The sequence below is a fragment of the Photinus pyralis genome, unplaced genomic scaffold (genome assembly GCF_008802855.1).
Source record: "Photinus pyralis isolate 1611_PpyrPB1 unplaced genomic scaffold, Ppyr1.3 Ppyr1.4_LG6, whole genome shotgun sequence".
NCBI lineage: Eukaryota > Metazoa > Arthropoda > Insecta > Coleoptera > Lampyridae > Photinus > Photinus pyralis.
Genome location: NW_022170663.1, coordinates 1,136,260 through 1,155,138, shown reverse-complemented (window position 1 = coordinate 1,155,138; position 18,879 = coordinate 1,136,260). Strand labels below are relative to the sequence as shown.

The window sequence follows — 18,879 nt, the reverse complement described above, 5'->3', positions numbered from 1 at the left end:
TTGAGAACCATTGGCACAATGTAAATTTTCCTATGGCCCATTTTGAATAACTCAACGCCTACGGTTATGATGTATGATAGGTATGTGCTATGGCCCATCCCAAAACACCCTGTATATGACAATGCTGTTTCTATGGAAACAACCGCGACCGCAAAATATTAATGGCAACAATAAATATTTCACTTATATTTTTTATATTTTATCACATCATCAGATGAAAAAAAAAGGAAGTTGAGTAAGAATAGCTTATGATATTTATTGCACACGGTGGAAAATTTGAAAAATGTTTCGACAACAAATGAGATGAACACAGAACTTAAGAGGAGGCACTTCAGAACAGAATACACAACAGGATTTAAGTATAATTAAAACCTTTACAAGCTCTTACGAATTATATACATGTAAAGTTAATTTTGAAAATAAAGAATTGTATATAAATATGTTTCTCGTTTTCGTATTTCTCAGCACACTATAAACAACAGCCATAATAGATAAGAGTTCGAGTAATCAATTACAAAATTTGGAAAAGTTTTTTCAGTTCAACCATTAACTGCCAGTCCTGTTTTGTAAGATCATCTCTAAAATAATCTTTGCAGGCGTCGATGGACTGCCGGGATATCTATAAGAAAAAAAATATGGTTTCACTGTCAAAACAATACTACCCTTTATGAACTCACTTTGCTAATAAGAAAATCTTTCTCGTCAAAATGTCTTCCAAACATTTTTGGAGATTCTCCAGGTATTGGTTCTATTTTAATGCAAACCTCCATTCCCTTACGAGCACTCTCTACATTTTTATGATTAACTTCTATACTAGTCACAATTCCTACGTCCACAAACTCTTTGCTAGGAACACAAATGGGGGTACCTTCCTTTACAATACCGCCCTCAATCATCACTCCGACAACTATGGGATCTCGCGAATTAAATACAAACTGCGGTAAAATTCGCAGTTTGCATGGAAACACGGCAATATGCTTGAATTCTTCGCGTTTCTTCTGCTTCAGCTCCTCGCGATACGCCATGAACTTGTCAAACAAGTGATATATTATATCGGCCTGGAAAATCTTTACACCTAAATTGTCGGCTAACTCTTGGGCGTCACGTTCGATCTTGACGTCAAACGCTAAGATTGTGGCGTACCTAAAAAACTTAAAAGGTAAAGCGGTGTAATAATAGCACTATATACTTACTGGCTTTCATGTTCTAACATAATCGACGCCTTCATTACGTCTTTCTTTACGACGGGACCTATCCGAATGCCAGAATACTGAAAAAAATAAATAGTTTCAACATAAATAATACTGCAGGTTATTTTAAAAGATTCACACATCTGAAAATTTCAAAGACGTCTGCCACCTTTGCTCCAAATAAGCGGGCTAGTTGTATGGAAAGAAAGGTTTTAATTTGTACTGTATTGTAACCATATCTTCAAAAAATGGTAAGTATAGGGAAAAAACGTTTCCTATGCAAGTTTATTATTTTCCCATGTAGAATAAGAATATTCAATGACAAGTTAAAAAAGTAATCGTAAACGATTTACAATAAGCGCATTTCCACTTGCACTCATTTCCTATTTGTAAGTTGCAACTTCTATTAAAAACGTAAAAATCCGGTCACAAATATGAACGATAGCGTTGCATAGGTGCAATCAATTTTTGACGTCCTACTTCAATTTCTGTTTATAAGAAGAATTTCATTTCAAAGCTTCCATAAATAAAAGTTGGCACTGCGCATACGCAAATCCAAATTTTGAAACTGGCGTTAGATATTCCTTTATTCCAAGCACCTATGGATCAAATTTCATTTAAATGGTACCATAGATAAAAAAGTTGACCCTGCGCATGAGCAAAACCAAATTTTGAAACTGGCGTTAGATTTTCCTTTATTCCAAGTGCCTATGTATCAAATTTCGTTTAAATTCTTCCATAAATAAAAAAAGTTGACACTGCGCATGCGCAAAACCAAATTTTGAAACTGGCGTTTGATTTCCTATATTCCAAGTGCAAATGTATCAAATTTCATTTAAGGGACAGACAGACAAAGGAACAGACGGACAGACCAACAGACAGGCGACAGACAGCAATACAAAATTATAAACGATCTCTAGGATCGTTAATAAACGGCAAAAGTGTAAAATTATGGAACATGTAAAAAACGGTTTTTTGGTTTTTTCACAATAACTTTTTTTAGTAATAAACGCAGAAAAAATTCCTTCCTTGGTGCAATCCTCGACACCATAACGAACCAAATAGCGAAAAAAGTAGAACAATAGCTCTTAAGATAAAGAACTAGTAGCGTCTCAACGAAAGAGCGGACGGACGGACAAAGTGGCCATAATAGCGCATTTTTTTTTGTGAAAAGTACTTGACCCTCAACGGAAAGTTATGTGAAAAGGCATAGCATCATTAAACAGGCCCCTCTATTATGAACAATATTTCATATAAATCATTTTTTGATATCACCACTAGTTTCCTCAATGATTGACTGTCTCAATATAAATGAAACACCCTGTATATAAATGAATTAAGTGACATTCAAATATAAAATTACGAAACTGCTAGTTGTAAAGTTTACCGCAACCATAGATATACACAAACAACAGATTGTTAACCTTATGTATTTTATGGGCAACCCATATAGAAACTCTTAAAATGGTCCTCTATTGAGCAGCAGTATAAACATGTACCGTTTAAAATTGTAAAAAGGGTTTATGCATTAGATGGCGCTGCAAAAAATTTAAAGCACACAAATAGTTCTCAACTATGCCAAAATGTGAAAGAGCTCCATTTTGGTGAAACCACATCCTATTTCGCAGGGCTAATGCAAAGTCATCAAACTATTTTGGCAACTCTGTTTCTAATAATTCCAAGTAATTGCGAGAATGGATATTCCTTCCAATAAGAGCCTAAAAGATAATTTCTAATGAATCTGCGCCGCACTTTTAAGAAGCAAGCGCGCTAATGGGACGAGTAAATGGGAATTTTGTGTATTCCAATACTGAAAATTGTGCTGTCAACATGCCCAGTCTAGCCCAAAAAGTGAACTTCCAGCTGTATTGCACAATTACATAGTTGAAACGTGGGTTTTTCGTCGCCCTCAAGACAACTTTCCAAATGATTTTCTTCAGAAGTCACCTACGGCAGAAAATTACGTTGTTCGTATGCCTTGTCTGTTCAAAACGATTCCTGAGGTGATCAAAACTTGATGGCCGTAGAAATCTTATAGCATTTATTTGAACGGGTTCTCTGGGGGCCACACTTTCACCCAAATCATACATCATATTCACCAATTCATCTCTTGAAGAATTCATTTGTAGATCAATTTAAAAAATGACAATTGTGCAATAGTCCAGTCAAATTAGCGCAATTTTGGACAAATAAAAACATTAATCGGTAAAGATCTGAATTTTGATATACACATTTATTGGGACTTTCTATTGAACATACTAAAAGTCCCTGTCAAAATCCGTTGCGCTCGAGACGCCATCTTGGAAAAACGGTACACTTTTCCTTTTCCTATTACTGATACGAAGAAATAGTTTACATGAAAAATATAGTTTACTAAATTCCCTATAAAAAAAGAGTATTTACATTTTTTTTGTATCTTCAATACTTTAGCTGTAATCTCACGTTGAATACGTCAGAACGCGTTTAGGCCCCGTATCGTAGTTGTCTTTTTTATGACTACACCGAAAGCTGTAAAAGTACTAAAAAATGAACAGAATCGTCTTGCGATAAAGCATTCTAGCAATGACATAATGTTTGATGATACGACATCATGTTTTTTTCAAAAAGGTAAGCGAAAATGATTAAAATTGTTGGAGCCACGAAATGATTTCTGAAGCTGGAGAACGTCCTTATCTGCATATAACGTGCCTGCTAGTGAGAGATATTTTAAACATCGTTATCAGACCTTCAGAAAATACGCGTACAAGGGTCAGCCGAATCTACCACTGTTACCCCCTACGGCTGCAGCGGCCCAGCAACACACGTTTCGTGTTAATCAGCAAGTTCAGAAATTGTGTGGATATGAAAAATCTCCAGAACTATGGAGTTGAAGGAGAGTCCACGATTTCCTTGACCCTGTTCGGACACTGAAGGCTCCCAGTCCACACTCAGTGCTCAACTGCTCACATTGAAGATGAAAGTTCTATTGAGAGAGAGAGTTTTATATATATATAAGAAATACTGGCAGAATTTTCAATAAATTTAATGATTTGTAAAAAGTTGTAAAAAAATATCTGCGCGACTGTTTCGAGAGCTCAGGATACTTGATTCCCTATTCGATGTCGGATTATAGCTAAAGTATTGGACATACAAAAAAATGTTAATATGCTTTTTTATTGGCAATTTAATAAACTATATTTTTTATCTGAGCTATTTTTCCGTATCAATAATAGTGTGCCGATATATAGGCAAGAAACTGAAGAAGTGCTCCTTTTTTCCAAGATGGCGCCTCGAGCGCAACAGATTTTGACGGGGACTTTTATAGCGTTTTCGATTGGCAAAACTCGTGCTGCACGAGTGCAATTTTTACGTTCTATTGGTAATTTTAGGGCAATTTTCCGTGTTCCATTGGCAAATGTGATGCAACAATTACGCACTCAGTGCAAATTTCGACGCACGAGGTCCGAGAGCTAGTGGAGCTGCTAGTTAACAAATTTTCAAAACAAACGTGCGACAATTTGAATTTGTTTCTTGCGTTGGAACAGTTTTTTGTCGTCATCTAGCGATAGCGAAGATGATGAACTAGCCATAACTTCTATTTTACAAAAAGTTGCACTTACTCATTAAACTGAACGCCAAAAATTGGTCCTTTACAGGAATTTCAAATTTATATTCCTCATCGTTTATCATAAATAATACTGAAATTGTTTGTCATTTTTTAGAATAGAGATTTGTCGATTACCTAAATCTAAAATGAGGTTATGGACAAATGACAACAAATATTTATGTTCCATTGAGAGCAATTTTCACATGGATTTCTTCAGTTTCTCGTGCAACACTCGTGCAGTACGAGTTTTGCCAATCGAAAACGCTATTAGTATGTCCAATGGGGAACACTAATGAACATGTGTACCAAAATTCAGATCTTTACTGATTAATGTTTTTATTTTTGAAAGATTCATAGCCACCTATCTGTGTGTTTAGTTAAAAAAAAACACACACTCGACTTTTATTGAAGACTTGGTATGCAATAAAATATTTTGAGGTTATAAAGCTCGGTGGTGCTTGGTGGTTGAGAACCGCTGGTATGGACACACTTACCACTCATATCCAATTTTGTAACTTATTAAAAAAAAAAGACTAATTAAGAAGATGCTTACCGGTATTTTACTTGCTCTCAAGAACTCTAATAATGCTTCCAATGACCCTAGCGTCGACGCTTGAACGTAAACACCGCGCTCCTGTAATTTAATTGCGGACAAAGCGGTTTTCAATTCCTTCGCCACATTCTCACGCATTATGTCCACTTCATCTGGTTTTTGAGCAATGTAGAGGTTCAATCCAGCGATTGCCTTCTCAAGCTCTTTTGCGGCAATCTTCACACCCTGAGCCGCTTTGATTTCTTTGTATTCAACATACGCATTCTAAAAGTTATAATAAAATGAATCCTTCAGTGAATGGGATTCTTCCTTACCTTGACACGTAGTTCTTTCATCGGCTGTGGCATGAGCAACGATCTGATTTGTGTCGTTATTGGTCCGTCTGTTCCCGCCAACACCATGGTGTCGCTCTCTCTTAATGTTCCATTAATTAAAATCGCATCAATGGTCGTTCCCAAACCAGGAATAGCCTTCACTTCAAGTACAGTTGCTTGCAATTCTTCCGAGTACATTAACCTTTTTGTTAGTCGATTTTGACAATTTTCAACAATCAAAGATAATAAGTTACCCATCCCTTCGCCGGTTACGGCACTAGTTGGCACTAACGACACATAGCTTCTTTCATCTGGATTCTCATAACACAAAGCAGCATTTAAGCCTTGTTCGGCAAACTGCACGATAACCTCTTGTGTACGTTGCGTGAATTCCAGTTGAGTATTACCCGCTTGATTTGCGATCACGTCGCTGATATCTCTTCTGCCCATTGTTTTCCAATCGTACAGACGATCTACCTTGTTAAGCGCAACGACAAACGGCGTCTTCTTGGACTTGAGTAAATTGAGTGATTCAATTGTTTGAGGCTCCAATCCATGCATAATATCAACAACAAGGATTGCAAAGTCGCACAGAGACGAGCCTCTGCTTCTTAGATTACTGAAGGACTCGTGACCAGGGGTGTCGATGATTAGTAAACCGGGCAGTTTGAATTTCATATCTGCAAACTAATGAAAGAAGCGATTAGTATTCAGTATAACGTTCTCAATTTAAGAATTAGGGGATCTCCATAAATAATAAAGTTGATATTGCGCAATCGACGCATGCGCATATCTAATTTTTACTATATGCCATAGGAACTGGAAGCATCTGCGGTTAAAATTTCAAATTATCTCTATAAGTAAAGAAGTTGACATACCACATTTTATTTTTTATAACAGTGCTTCCCAAATTTCTTTCCATGGCGCCTCTTTTCTAAAAACTAATATTGCGCACGCCGTCTTTTCCCAATTAAAAAATAAAAACTGTTTTTACTACAAAAAGTATTTATTAAAAAAATTAATTAGTTAGGTATTGAGTTTTTTAAATTGTCACTATGGGAACTCGTAAACTGCAAGATACAAAGCCGCTTAAATAGGTAAAGTTATGCCCAATTTTATGCTGATTAACTTTCCCTTTTAAAGTTTCTTGTAGGTATACAAATAGAGAAGTTATTGCCAAAAACGCGAGGCGAAAAAGAATGTTAGTGTACACTACTAGTTTTTAGTTTTTTTAGAATTTTCAACAATTTGTTTGAATTTTCTAGAATTTTTTTTAGTCTTTTTCTTAAATTTTCTAAATTTTTTTTCTGATCGCTAGCACACACAATTATGATTTTATAGAATCGTTTGATTTGATTTGATTCGCTACTGTAATATTTGATAGGTACCTAACTACAGTGTTAATTTTCCATTCGTCAAGCTTTTGTTATTTCAGTTAAAACGAAACGATATCTTTATTTGTAATTCGTAGAAAACAATATTTCCTGCATATTATTATGTTTTCATTGCGAGTGGTCACGGCCGCGGGTGTGTGCTTCACGAGCGAGTTCGCGAGTACAATTATTGAGCCTTACTATTGGTGGTATAATTACACTGACCACAATAGTATATTGAAAGACAAGTGTTACAATGCGACCTATTGTAATACGACTATCTTGTGGCACGGGTGGCGACGCGAAGCGTAGCCACGAGTGTCCGCAAGATAGGAGTATTACAATAAAGCATTGTAACACGCGTTTTTCATACTATTTTTTCTATTTCGGTGCTTTAATTTAATTAAAAAAATCATTATCAGAAACTAGAGGGAACATTAGAACTAACATGTTTTATGTTGGGAACACTTTTTATGCCGTTAAGTTTTAGGTTGGCAGCGTAGTAAGACTGACATTTTGAAGTTTAAACATGGAAGTACCCAACGAAGTATCTACTTCTACTAACTAGTAACTGCCAACTTAAGAGATGAGTTACCAAAAAAAAACTACTATAATCACTGTCTTCATCATTGTGACACCGAAATAGAAAAAATAATAATAGACTTTTTCGAAGTATATCATGCTTGTCAAAGAATGACGTATATCTCCTACTTTTTGTTGTTGTGTAATTGCACTGTTCACAATTAAAGACTTTGGAAATACAATTGCGTTAGACGACGATTTCTTAAATTATCCTTATTGTTGGTTGCATAATTGCACTGATCATATTTAAAATTATTAAAAGTAAAATAATAAAATGTGACGTTTTTAAACTATCCTTGCTCTTTAAGGTGTAATTACAGTGATTGTAAATGAAATTTTTCCAAGTGTATTTACTTTTGCACTGCAAGGTGCTATTATGGTCGTAGATTGTAGATGACTAAGGTGCGCAGGCGCAGGCTGCGCAATATGACCCTTTAATGCATACTCTAAACATTTTTGTTGGAGAATGTAGTACCCCAAGTTGTGTAGTTTTTTATGCTGATGGATATTCCAGTGCAATATTTTGAAAAAAATAAATCGTTTCGTAGATAATTCAAAAAAAGTGAAAATCGCCATTTTTAAAAAGTTAAAATATTTTAGTAACAAAGAGAGCTATTGAAAAAAGTTTCAAATGAAAGTTGCAAGATTAGATGGGATAAATTCAATGAACTTATTTCAAAATGGCGGTTTTCGAGATATTCAACTTCCTATTTTAAATGGACGCCATATTGGATTTTTGCGTCACTCGATAGAGAAAAAAATTACAAAACCAGTGATATTAAACACTTAGTATTTCATTTGGGAATCAACCCTGCATTTTTGCCTTGGAGTTTGCAATGTATTTCTTATGGCACAAATTCCATGGTCAATGGTGACTATGTGAGACCGAAATTTGTTTCAATCACAATCGGCCATGTAATTATTGCCATAAGAAATACATTGTGTTTAGTATCACTGGTTTTGCAATTTATTCTTTATCGAGTGAGCTAAAATCCAATATGGCGTCCATTTAAAATAAAGAAGTTGATGTCAATATCTCGAAAACTGCCATTTTGAAAAAATGTTTTCTACACCCATTGAATTTAATTAACCGATCGAATCTTGCAACTTTTATTTGAGAGTTTTTTCCGTAGCTCTCTATGTTACTAAAATATTTGAATTTTTTCCAATTTATCTATGAAACGATTTATTTTTTTCAAAACATCGCATCGGAATATCCACGAGCATCAAAAACTACAAAACTTTGCCAATTTAACTGAATCTGTAAGTATCGAGGTAAGTATAATAATAACAGAGATACCCATGTTATCCTACTCAATTTAAAACACCCTGTATATATTGTTGAAATTTTAACCACAGACACTTCTAGTAAAGCAAATATATCTCATATAAAAAAAATCAAATGTGTGCATGCGCTTTTTTATTTATGGACATATTTATTTGAAATTTTAACTAAAGCTGATTCTAGTAAAGGTAAACGTCGCATATTGTAAACATCAGGTGCGCATGCACAGTCTGCGCCATGATAATTGTTTTATTTATGGAGACATTTCTTTGAAATGTTACCATAGATGCTTCCAATAACGAAAAACATAGCTCACATAGCCTTTTGGGGAAGTGAGGAAAATGCGCCTTTCGGGCGAAGGCCTTTTCACTTAATATACAGTCAAACTCGGATATAACGAACACTCAAGGGGGAAAAGGAAATGATCGTTATAGCCGGGCGGCCGTTATAGCCGAGCCCCGTCATAACAAAAGTGTGTATGTACATCTTGCAATATGTACATATTTTATATATGTATGTACATACATATAAAGAAAAACAATAATTAGTATTGTGTGACATCACATTTATTTCATTATTTTAAAATACTTACATACATATGTACGTATGGATGTATGTATTTTGATTATAACAAGAATGAAACTCTTAAGATCTACTTACGTCTAAATAATTCAAAATCGGAAAAAAATGTATTATTACTACATAAGATAAACTCAACCTAAAAAAAACAAAACTCTATGTTCTACAATTTAAAAAACTCTGTAACTTTTGTTTGCTTTTTACGTTTTTCTAAAAGAGATTTCTGAATCGTACCATGAATAAGTTCTAATGCGTTAATACAATCATCGGTGGGATTATTAAAACGTAAAAACTTATTTACTGTCTCCAATGAGTCCAAGGCTTCCAATGTCGTAGGCAGCTCCCTTTGATTTTCTCCTTCTGTACTATCTTCTCCTTTTTCTAGTTCTTCGCTTTCAATGTCGATTTGGCTGCTTACTGAAGACACTATCTCTGCATCAGAAGGAAACTCAGCTACAACTAAATTGTCATCGGCAGTGGCATACTCTGTTAAATTAAAGTCATCAAAATCTGTTATTGAGTTACTTTTTGCCCACTCATTCAAATCTGGTATATTATCTATTTCTTTACTTCTTTCCTTCTCTATCCATAAAGCCAATGGAATGTCGTCGTCTTCGTCAAACGCATCACGCCCAATATCTAATCCTGCATGACGGAAGCAGTTCAAGATGGTTGTAGAGCTGACTCGTCCCCAAGCAGTCACTAGCATCATAACAGCGTCTAGTAATGTAATTTTTAAATCATTATTACTGTCTAAAGCGCGAATTAACTTAAACAAAAGCTGCTGCCTATAATGAGATTTCAAACTACGTATGACGCCCTGATCCATAGGTTGAAGCACGGCTGTAACATTTGGAGGCAAAAAGATTAACTCAATGCGTTTAAGATTGAGTACCTTTGGATGGGCCGGACAGTTATCAACCAATAGCAAAATTTTCCTTTTCCTTTTCTCCAATTCCGTGTCCCAATCTCTCAAAATTTTTTCGAAGATCTCCGATGTAATCCATGCTCGCTTATTTGAATAGTACGTCACTGGAAGATTTTTTGTTGCCTTAAAGCATCTTGGTGAAGCAGACTTGCCAATTACAACAAGTCTACGTTTTTCAGATCCATCCATGTTTGAACAGACAAACACAGTAATGCGCTCCTTACTCAATTTTCCTCCAGAACATTTATCTCCTTTGAATTTTAGGGTTCTGTCAGGTGTCAGTTTAAAAAATAATCCGGTTTCATCACCGTTAAAGGTGTCACACTTTTCATATTTACTTCTCAAACCAGGCCAAACTGTATTTATCCACTGGTTGGTAACTTCCAAAGACACACTAGCCGATTCACCATGAATTTTCCCAGATTGAATGTCATATCTGCGTTTAAAGCGGTCAATCCATCCTCTAGAGTATTCAATTTCTTTCGATGAAGACCCTGGTTCTTCTTGTGATTCCTGAGTATTCAGAGTTTTCGTAATTTTTTCAAATTCCGCAGCTTTGGCTTGAAGAATGGGTCCCGAAATAGGAATGTTCTGGCTACGTTTTAATGAAAACCATTTCAGAAGTGACTGGTCTACTTCTGGCTTAGACGACCCTCTTAGCTTTTTGGTAGAAGGAGAATTTACATGTTGGACGCTTAAATACTTTTCCTTATTTGCCCATACCGTTGAGACAGTCGACTTGGACAACTTATACTCCCTACAAATCGCAGCGTTTGCTGCACCATTCTGTAACTTTGTAATAATTTCGATTTTTTGGCTTAATGAAACAGCTTTCCGCTTATTTATAGCTTTCACATTTTCCTCCGCCATTGAAAAAAATATTGCACGCGCGGCACCGAAGGCAATATGAGTCACACTAACTACGTTGAACTACCGATCGTCATGACTCACGACGACACACCCGGGCGAGGTCATATGTGGTGGGGAAACCGTCGACGGTTCGTTATAGGCGATCGCTCTGATCAGTTCGAGCGTAACAATTAGTACGTTATATCAGAGTGTTCGTTATATGTGAGGTTCGTTATAAGCGAGGACAGATTACATGCTTTTAATACAGCATTCTGATGTGCCTTTAAATTTCGTTCGTTACAAGCAAGCGTTCGTTATATGCCGAGTTCGTTATACCCGAGTTTGACTGTATTTGAATTTCAGAGGCTATTTTACTGCAAGGGACTTACATCCTACCGCATTATACATTACAAAAATATACATACGCCTTTCACATATTTAATTTGTTCCTTAATTGCATCTAGGGGTACGTTAGTTGCTCCAATTTGTTGAGTAATTCCACCCGCTTCACCATCCTGAACATTTGTCCTTCGAAGTTTGTCCAAAATTTTTGTCTTTCCAGTATCTACATGACCCAAAACGCAAACGACTGCTGCCCTTAAATTATCCGGCGTACGATTCTTTTCGGCATCAATTTGCCTTTGCTAAAGACAGAATGGGTAAAATAGGTAACCCTGGGCGTACGCACGATAATACCTCTATTCTCTGCTTTGCCCTATCCCGCCTCTTCTCCGCGTCGGTACGATTATCCGTTTCTTCTGAATCGTCTTCACTGCTAGATGAGTCTTCATCATTTTCACTTTCGTTTTCATCTTCGCTACTTTCATCTTCTTCCTCTGACTCTTCCCTTTTCTCAACTTTGATTTCTTTTTCAATCACCTTCGCTTCTAGAAAAAATTAAGTGTTACACTATTACGAAACAACAAACAATTTGGTACCTGCTACACATTAGAAGTTAATGTTGTTGTAGCAAGAGACTAAAATCCCACAGATTTCAAAATAAGCCATATACAGGGTGATTAAAAAAACACTAAATAATAAAAAAAAAACAGATAAAGCGCATTTTTTAAATCCAATGTAGCTTAGTAAATGGTTGGATTATAAAAGTAGTAGCATGTATCGATGTTTACTTTCTTGGTAGATGATTAATGGGGTGGGGGCTTTTTACACATAAAGAAATTCTCCGAAATAATGCATTTATTCACAATAATAATACACCCCCGGTAGATGTCTCGTCTAGACCAGCGATTCTCAACCTTTTTGTAATCGCGACCCCCTATTTTCTGGGTCTGATGACCGCGACCCCCCTAGTACCTACTTAATCCTCTTGTTAATGCCCTTGAGGAATCCAGTTAAATGCCCTACACGCTAAACTAAATATTTTTTATTTATTGTTAGCGAGTTGAATACATACAACAGTTATGTAATGCCGTTATATGGGGTGTCAATTTTAAAACTTGCAGTCGGCCATATTTTCCAAACTAAAGAAGATATTGATATTGAAAATCGCGCAAAACCGTTTCGGGGGTATCGAGGGTGAACCAGAATGACGTTATGAGTGACAACCCCCCACTCCCTTTTAACTCCCCAGCATCCCTCTTCAAAAATCCTAAATGGCAACTCCATACCTGTGACACATCGTTGAAAAGCTACTGAAAAATGCTTTCCAGTGGTTCCAAAATAAAGTCAATATTCATTAAGACAATTTAACAAAAATTTAATAATTAACAAAAAAAAACTAAATGTTGACATTGAGCGATTTATGTTGTAATTGTCTTCAACACTTCCAGATTTCGTTAAAAATCCAAACAGATTTGATTGCTTGCTCATTTTGAAACTAAATAAATTAACCACATCACACACATAAAGTTATTGGCAAATTGAAGCGATGTTCTCAACAACAGGCGAGTTCGTGTGGTATCACTACCAGGCGTCTCGGAGTCGGAAATCCCCGCGGTTGTAGCTGACTATGTAAGTTTTAATTACTACAAAACGACGTTAAATTATCTTGCCTGTGCTGTACCTACCGCGACCCTCAAAAATCTACGCGCGACCCCGCTGGTCTAGACGACCTTTGCACTCTTTGAGATTGCCCTCCTCCGGCAGTCCGTTCTGCAGATATTTGCACTGAAAGTTTTGACATTACCAATAGATATGCCAAAAATAAAGGCAAAATAAAATTAGAAACGTTCTGACGTGCCATTTGCCCTCTATGAGCACCTCTTCCGACACTTCATTGTTCGACTTCACCAATAATCCCATCCAGAAGATTCATTTTGGCTTTGAGAGTACTTTCATCCCACAAACTGTTTTCGAGAGATTCGCTCATAAAGTTTTGAGATCACCAATGGATATATTTCTTCCAGACGTCCTACAATCTGCTCTTGAGATATAAGGAATTATATCCGATCACATAAGGAGTTGAGGGTGTCAATTCAGCTTTTTCAAATGTAATATGCCTATGATTTTCAAAATATTTGAAAAGTCTAATTGACAAAATAAAATATGCATATGGTTGATATACAAAAAGGGAAAAATTCGTGATTTAATACTTAGAAAACTTATGAAATCTAGTATGCCGTGTGCTGTCCGGATGCACGGTGTCTATTGCGCGGGTAGTCATATCGTGCAAAAGTAATTCTTCAAAATAAAACATTGAACAAGTTGATTTAGGTCTTTCGTGTGTAATATGGCCCATGACAAGCTAGTTTTCTAAATATTGAACCACAAATTTCTCAATTTATGTTGTACAGAAAATAGAGAAAAATTGTTATTGCACTTGAAAAACCGATTAAACCAGAATTCCACTATTTTCGATTTTCAACGAAATTTACCCAATAGGTATTCTCACACAATTAGGACTTTTTGTGCGAGTGCACCGTCCTGTTGAAACCAACAGTTTTCAACTTTTATTTTTTTTTGTGCTGTATATCGTTGTTATTTGTAGTAAAAAATGTTTCTGAATACAGAATGTATTTTTTTGCGACCCATATAAAAAAATTAAGTTGATGATTTCTACAAAACGAAACATTGTCTTGAAAATCTCCTAACTCTGTCTTGTAGGAATCAAAACTCATTGTAGCTTCTAGGTATGATAGATCTTTAAAAGATGCAATAAGGGGAGTACAAGATGAGAGTGTATCTCACAATATCCAAACATTTCAAATGATGTCTTCGTTACATGGCTGATTTTTGTTTTTAATGAATTTTCATTTCCACAGTTTTACTGGTACCTAAAAAATTAGACAGGAATGGCGAAAGAAAGTCGAAATTATAATAGTTTATCCCTTGCTTAACAAGCAAATTAAGGATGACAAATTTCCATTACAAAACATTAGAGAAATCATAAAATCATTATCGGATTCATTATCGTTTCTATATTAGATTTGAGTCAAACTTTAATGGGCTACCGTTTCTAAAATTAATTTCATTTTACCTTCTACAGTAGAGTAGAATTTGAATTTGACAGTGAAACTTAAAGATTAAATTTAGTTAACAGTAAGCAATGAATTGAGATATTAATATCGCGACAAATTAGGACTCACAAAGTAGGGAATGTAAAGTAAGCATGATTCATTCGCTCGCTGACTGACAAATTAGTTGTTTTAAAAGCGGTTGGTCCTATAGTTAGGGGCTAGACGAATTAAAGTCGAGTGTACATAGACGTGTAGTGAAAAAATTATCAAAGTCCTCGTGTGAGATCGAAGGGACTTCAGCGCATTTTTGTGTGGCAGATCAGTATTCTATTAGCCACTTGACTCAACCATCAATAACAGATCTTGTCGAAGGCTACTACATTCACTAACCGTTTCCCACTTTCCGCGTGCACCCGAAATTCGCTTTTAAAGTTAAAATCGGGTCGGAATAAGCTAGAGTTGTTTTCACCCGCCTGCGTTTATTTTATTAACCAGCCTGTGAGTATTTTCATGGGACAGCTTTAATTGGTCTTTATGGAGTAATTCTACCAAGAAGAAATCGAGCAAAATCGAGAGGAAGCAGTATAGAAATCCCAGGGTCCAAAACTACTATGTGAAGTTTTCCAGAGAGCAGACTCGCAGAAATTAAAAACGAGGCGTTAAAAGCTCCATCCGCCTGAGGTCAACGACTTGCTGATTATTTTTCTTTACGTTCTGCACGTGAACTAGAAGTGATTTATCCATAACGCCTTAATATTTGTGCGTCATCATAAACATTGCGTTCTTTAGATAGGAGTATTTAGCTGTAAAGGTATTTTAGTAGGCATTAGTTAGAGCGATTGTCAATATGTTGTTTTCATTATTCCAACATTTAATAAACGTGTCAACAAATATAGCAAACAAGCTCCTGGGTATGGCTATAGCTTGCGCAAAACCAAATTTTGAATCTGGTGTCCGATTTACCTTCTACTCCAAGTGCCTAAGTATCAAATTTAATTTAAATACCTTCATAATTAATGGTTGAGAAGCGAAAAGGGCACTGTGAATGTTGAATCGATTAGACTCAGCTTTTGGCATTGCATATTATATGGCTAAAGTTATGCCCATATTGAATTTCATGCAGTTTGATTCATAACTAACGAAGATGACAAAAAGGCGTTCCTTTTTACATTGTCAATTCACGAACTCTGATCTACAAATTTGATAAAGAATCCACCGGCAAAGTTTCAACGTAATCGGTCCATTCATTTTCGAGATATCGTGTTAATAATAATAATAATAATAATAATAAATGTACTTATGTTTTTATTAACTTTTTAGAATTATTGCTATTTTACAAGAGAAAGTAAAAAGAGATATTTGGTCAAAGAGAGGCCCAAATGCGAAAATTACATATGCTCCCCATTGGAGAAATTTGAAACTAGTATTTTTCCGAATTTTAGTTGTGAATTCTTGACAGTTAACAGGATATCAGTGAAAGCAATTTTTTTAGAGCTCCTATCAGGTGAATACACGTTTTTCTTGCTTTTGTTTCAAAAATTAAACAATGAGCTATCATTTTTGTTGCAAATACTTTAAAAGTCGAACTTGACCTAATCTTTGTACCTATATTTTGTTTTGATCACTCAAATGTCAAAGCGCAGCAGTGTTGCCACAAAGCACATGCTACTAGGACGCGTATATTCTGCAGCAACGAGTTCTGGAATACAATTTGTGTGACAGAGATGAATATACGCTGGTAGATGTAAGATTACACTGCAATGAGAATTGTGGTAACATCTCCGATGGAGACGTAAGGGCAGTCCCCTTACGTCTCCATCGGAGATGGTACTTTTTCATGCGTAAACAAACAGTTTTGTTTACGCATGAAAAAGTCACGTGGTCTCCAATCCTCTTAATAAATAAAACTGTTTACCTGTTGGAGCAGCGACTTCATCAGATCCACCGTCATCGCTACTATCAGCATCCCATGCATCTTTCACCTCATCCTCCGATTCCTTTACTGCAACCTGCTCGACAATTTCAACTTCCACCTTAGTCTCTACTGGAGCAGACTCCATTTTCGGCTCCTCGGCCTCCTTTTGATTCTCTGTGCTCTTTTGCGTCTTCAGTTTTGACGGTTTTATCCTCGTCCCCAGTCTGGGTTTTCTCTCGCCGACATCCGGTAACTCCAAACCCTGCGCCTTTAAGTTATCGATCATGGCCTGTGCACGTGCGCGGTCAGCCTTCTGTTTTGCAGTTAGTAATTTTCCTTCGGCTTTCAATCGCTCCCTCTTTTCTTTCTCCTTCTGCTTTTTCTTCTCTTTCTTCTCCTTTTCAAGCCTCAAAGTTTCCAAGCGTTCCTGCTCGGCCTCCTCCTCACGTTTGATCCGTTCCTCTTCTTCCCTCTCCAATCTCTCCTGCTCCTCGCGCATTTTCTTAAGAGCTTCCTGCATGGCAGCTATCGTCTTCTTACCCGGGCCCTTCTTTGCATCCTTCTTATCATCCTTTTCTTCAACTTTCGCCCCTTTTTTCTTTTTTTTCTTACTATCCCTCTCACCTTCATCTGCCTGTTCTTCAATTGGAGCTTCCACTTCAACTGCATCTGTTTCGGTTGCTTGTTTAGCCTCCAACTTGCTGCGTGCTAATTGTTTGTCTTCAATTTTCTTTTGCTTTTCCCTTTCCTTCTTTTCTTTCTTTTTCTGAGCCGTTGTTTTCATTGTCGATGTTACTTCATTGTCATCTTCAACGTCATTCTCAATTGCCTTTTGAGGTTTTTTTTCTTTTTTAATTTTTGCTTTAGGCTCTGGTGCTTCATCGATTATTGGCGTGGTTTCTTGCTCAATGGCAGGTTTAGTGCCCGAATATTCCATTTCTAACTCTGCTAATACTTGATCAAGGTCATCATCACTATCATCTCGTTTTCTGCGTGCCTTTTTTGATTTTTTGCCAGTCTCTTTTTTAATTGGTTTATCCTCTTCACTATCCAATTGAGCATTTATCGGTTTATCATCATTGTCACTTTCCACTTCTAAAAGGGCAAAAGATTTCTGCACTTGAGACACTGCCACAGATTCAGGTTCTGAATCTTCAGGATCTGCTTTCTTTTTCCCTTTCGTTTTCGATTTCTTTTTATTATTTTCATTCATTTCGTCATCTGTGAGAGAATCGTTCAGTTTCTTTCCTTTTGCTTTCTTTACAGACTTTGCATTAAGATCACCTTCATCATCGTAATCTTTCTTCCTAAAACAACAATAGAATATAATCGTCAATAGACTGTATACTTACTTATTTTCGCCCTTCGATTTTTTTGAAATGGTTTTATCCACTACTTCTACCTCACCCTCAGAATCGCTAGAATAATTATAGCATAGATTAAACAAATGGGAAATAAATAGGTAGGTACTTTTTACCTTTCAGAGTCTTTTCCTCCTCTGCGACCTTTTTTAACTTTCCCCATGATGTATCTTTCACAGATTGTCCCAAATGTTTTATTTTAGTGCTTTTTAAATAAAAGTTTAACATTAATAATTATTAATACTTTACAATCTGTTAGATTTTAAAAGCATGCTACCATCGGCAAAAACCTAATTTGCATACATTTACAGACTGACGTGCCGTTTGACATATATGTCGGCATGTGCTCGCCATGTATGTACGGATGTTAGGAAACGTTTGTCATACAAATGTGATATTTTTACTACATTTTAATATCGTATACAGGGTGATTCGGTCTCGGCTGTTACATTCCAAAACAGAGTATGTGTTGTTTTTTAACTTTCGAGTAAATTAACGAAAACTTTGAGCACGTGCATAGCTAATATGTGAGGACGCGCCATATAGTTTTAACAAGCAACAAACTCTTCATAAATACCCTCGGAAACCCCAGCGCCGAGGCGTTCAACCGATGAGCCCAAAACCACTAATACGTGCGCTCTACCTTTTTTGAAATGTTTCTTAATAACTCAAAACCAAGCATTTTGAGCAAAATGTTAAGAAAGAAAAATTGCAGAGAAGAAAATTTAAATTAATTAATTTAACTAAATGTCATATTTAGTGGAGATGTAGAAAATACAAAATACCTAACCTTAGTACCACGTCGACTTTGGTGCAAATGGATCACCCTAGAGCAAATTGTATAAGAGCACTGCAGTAATACTGTCTGGGGTATCTATGGATCTATTGTTGTACATTCAACTAATTAAGACAAAATATTGATTTACCCAATTGCTAGACAACATTCCA

The 18,879-nt window shown here is 36.1% G+C and overlaps 2 protein-coding genes across 3 annotated transcripts; both read right to left on the bottom strand.

Moving 5' to 3' along the window:
* Nucleotides 1-342: 342 nt before the first annotated feature.
* LOC116173196 (eukaryotic translation initiation factor 5B) lies at nt 343-18,285 on the bottom strand. Of its 2 annotated transcripts, none has more exons than XM_031490528.1 (10): nt 18,048-18,285; nt 17,923-17,988; nt 16,571-17,877; nt 11,936-12,126; nt 11,665-11,883; nt 5,644-6,330; nt 5,330-5,593; nt 1,194-1,270; nt 678-1,143; nt 343-619 (listed from the first exon to the last, which is right to left on the bottom strand). In XM_031490528.1, the coding sequence occupies exons 1-10, from the start codon at nt 18,092-18,094 to the stop codon at nt 512-514; spliced, it is 3,432 nt and encodes a 1,143-aa protein (XP_031346388.1). In that variant the 5' UTR covers nt 18,095-18,285; the 3' UTR covers nt 343-511. The 2 variants fall into 2 exon arrangements, with proteins under 2 accessions (XP_031346388.1, XP_031346389.1); XM_031490529.1 differs by having other exon boundaries at nt 11,936-12,123.
* LOC116173197 (tigger transposable element-derived protein 4-like) lies at nt 9,260-11,590 on the bottom strand. Its single transcript, XM_031490531.1, has one exon. The coding sequence runs from the start codon at nt 11,258-11,260 to the stop codon at nt 9,626-9,628; it is 1,635 nt and encodes a 544-aa protein (XP_031346391.1). The 5' UTR covers nt 11,261-11,590; the 3' UTR covers nt 9,260-9,625.
* Nucleotides 18,286-18,879: the final 594 nt, after the last annotated feature.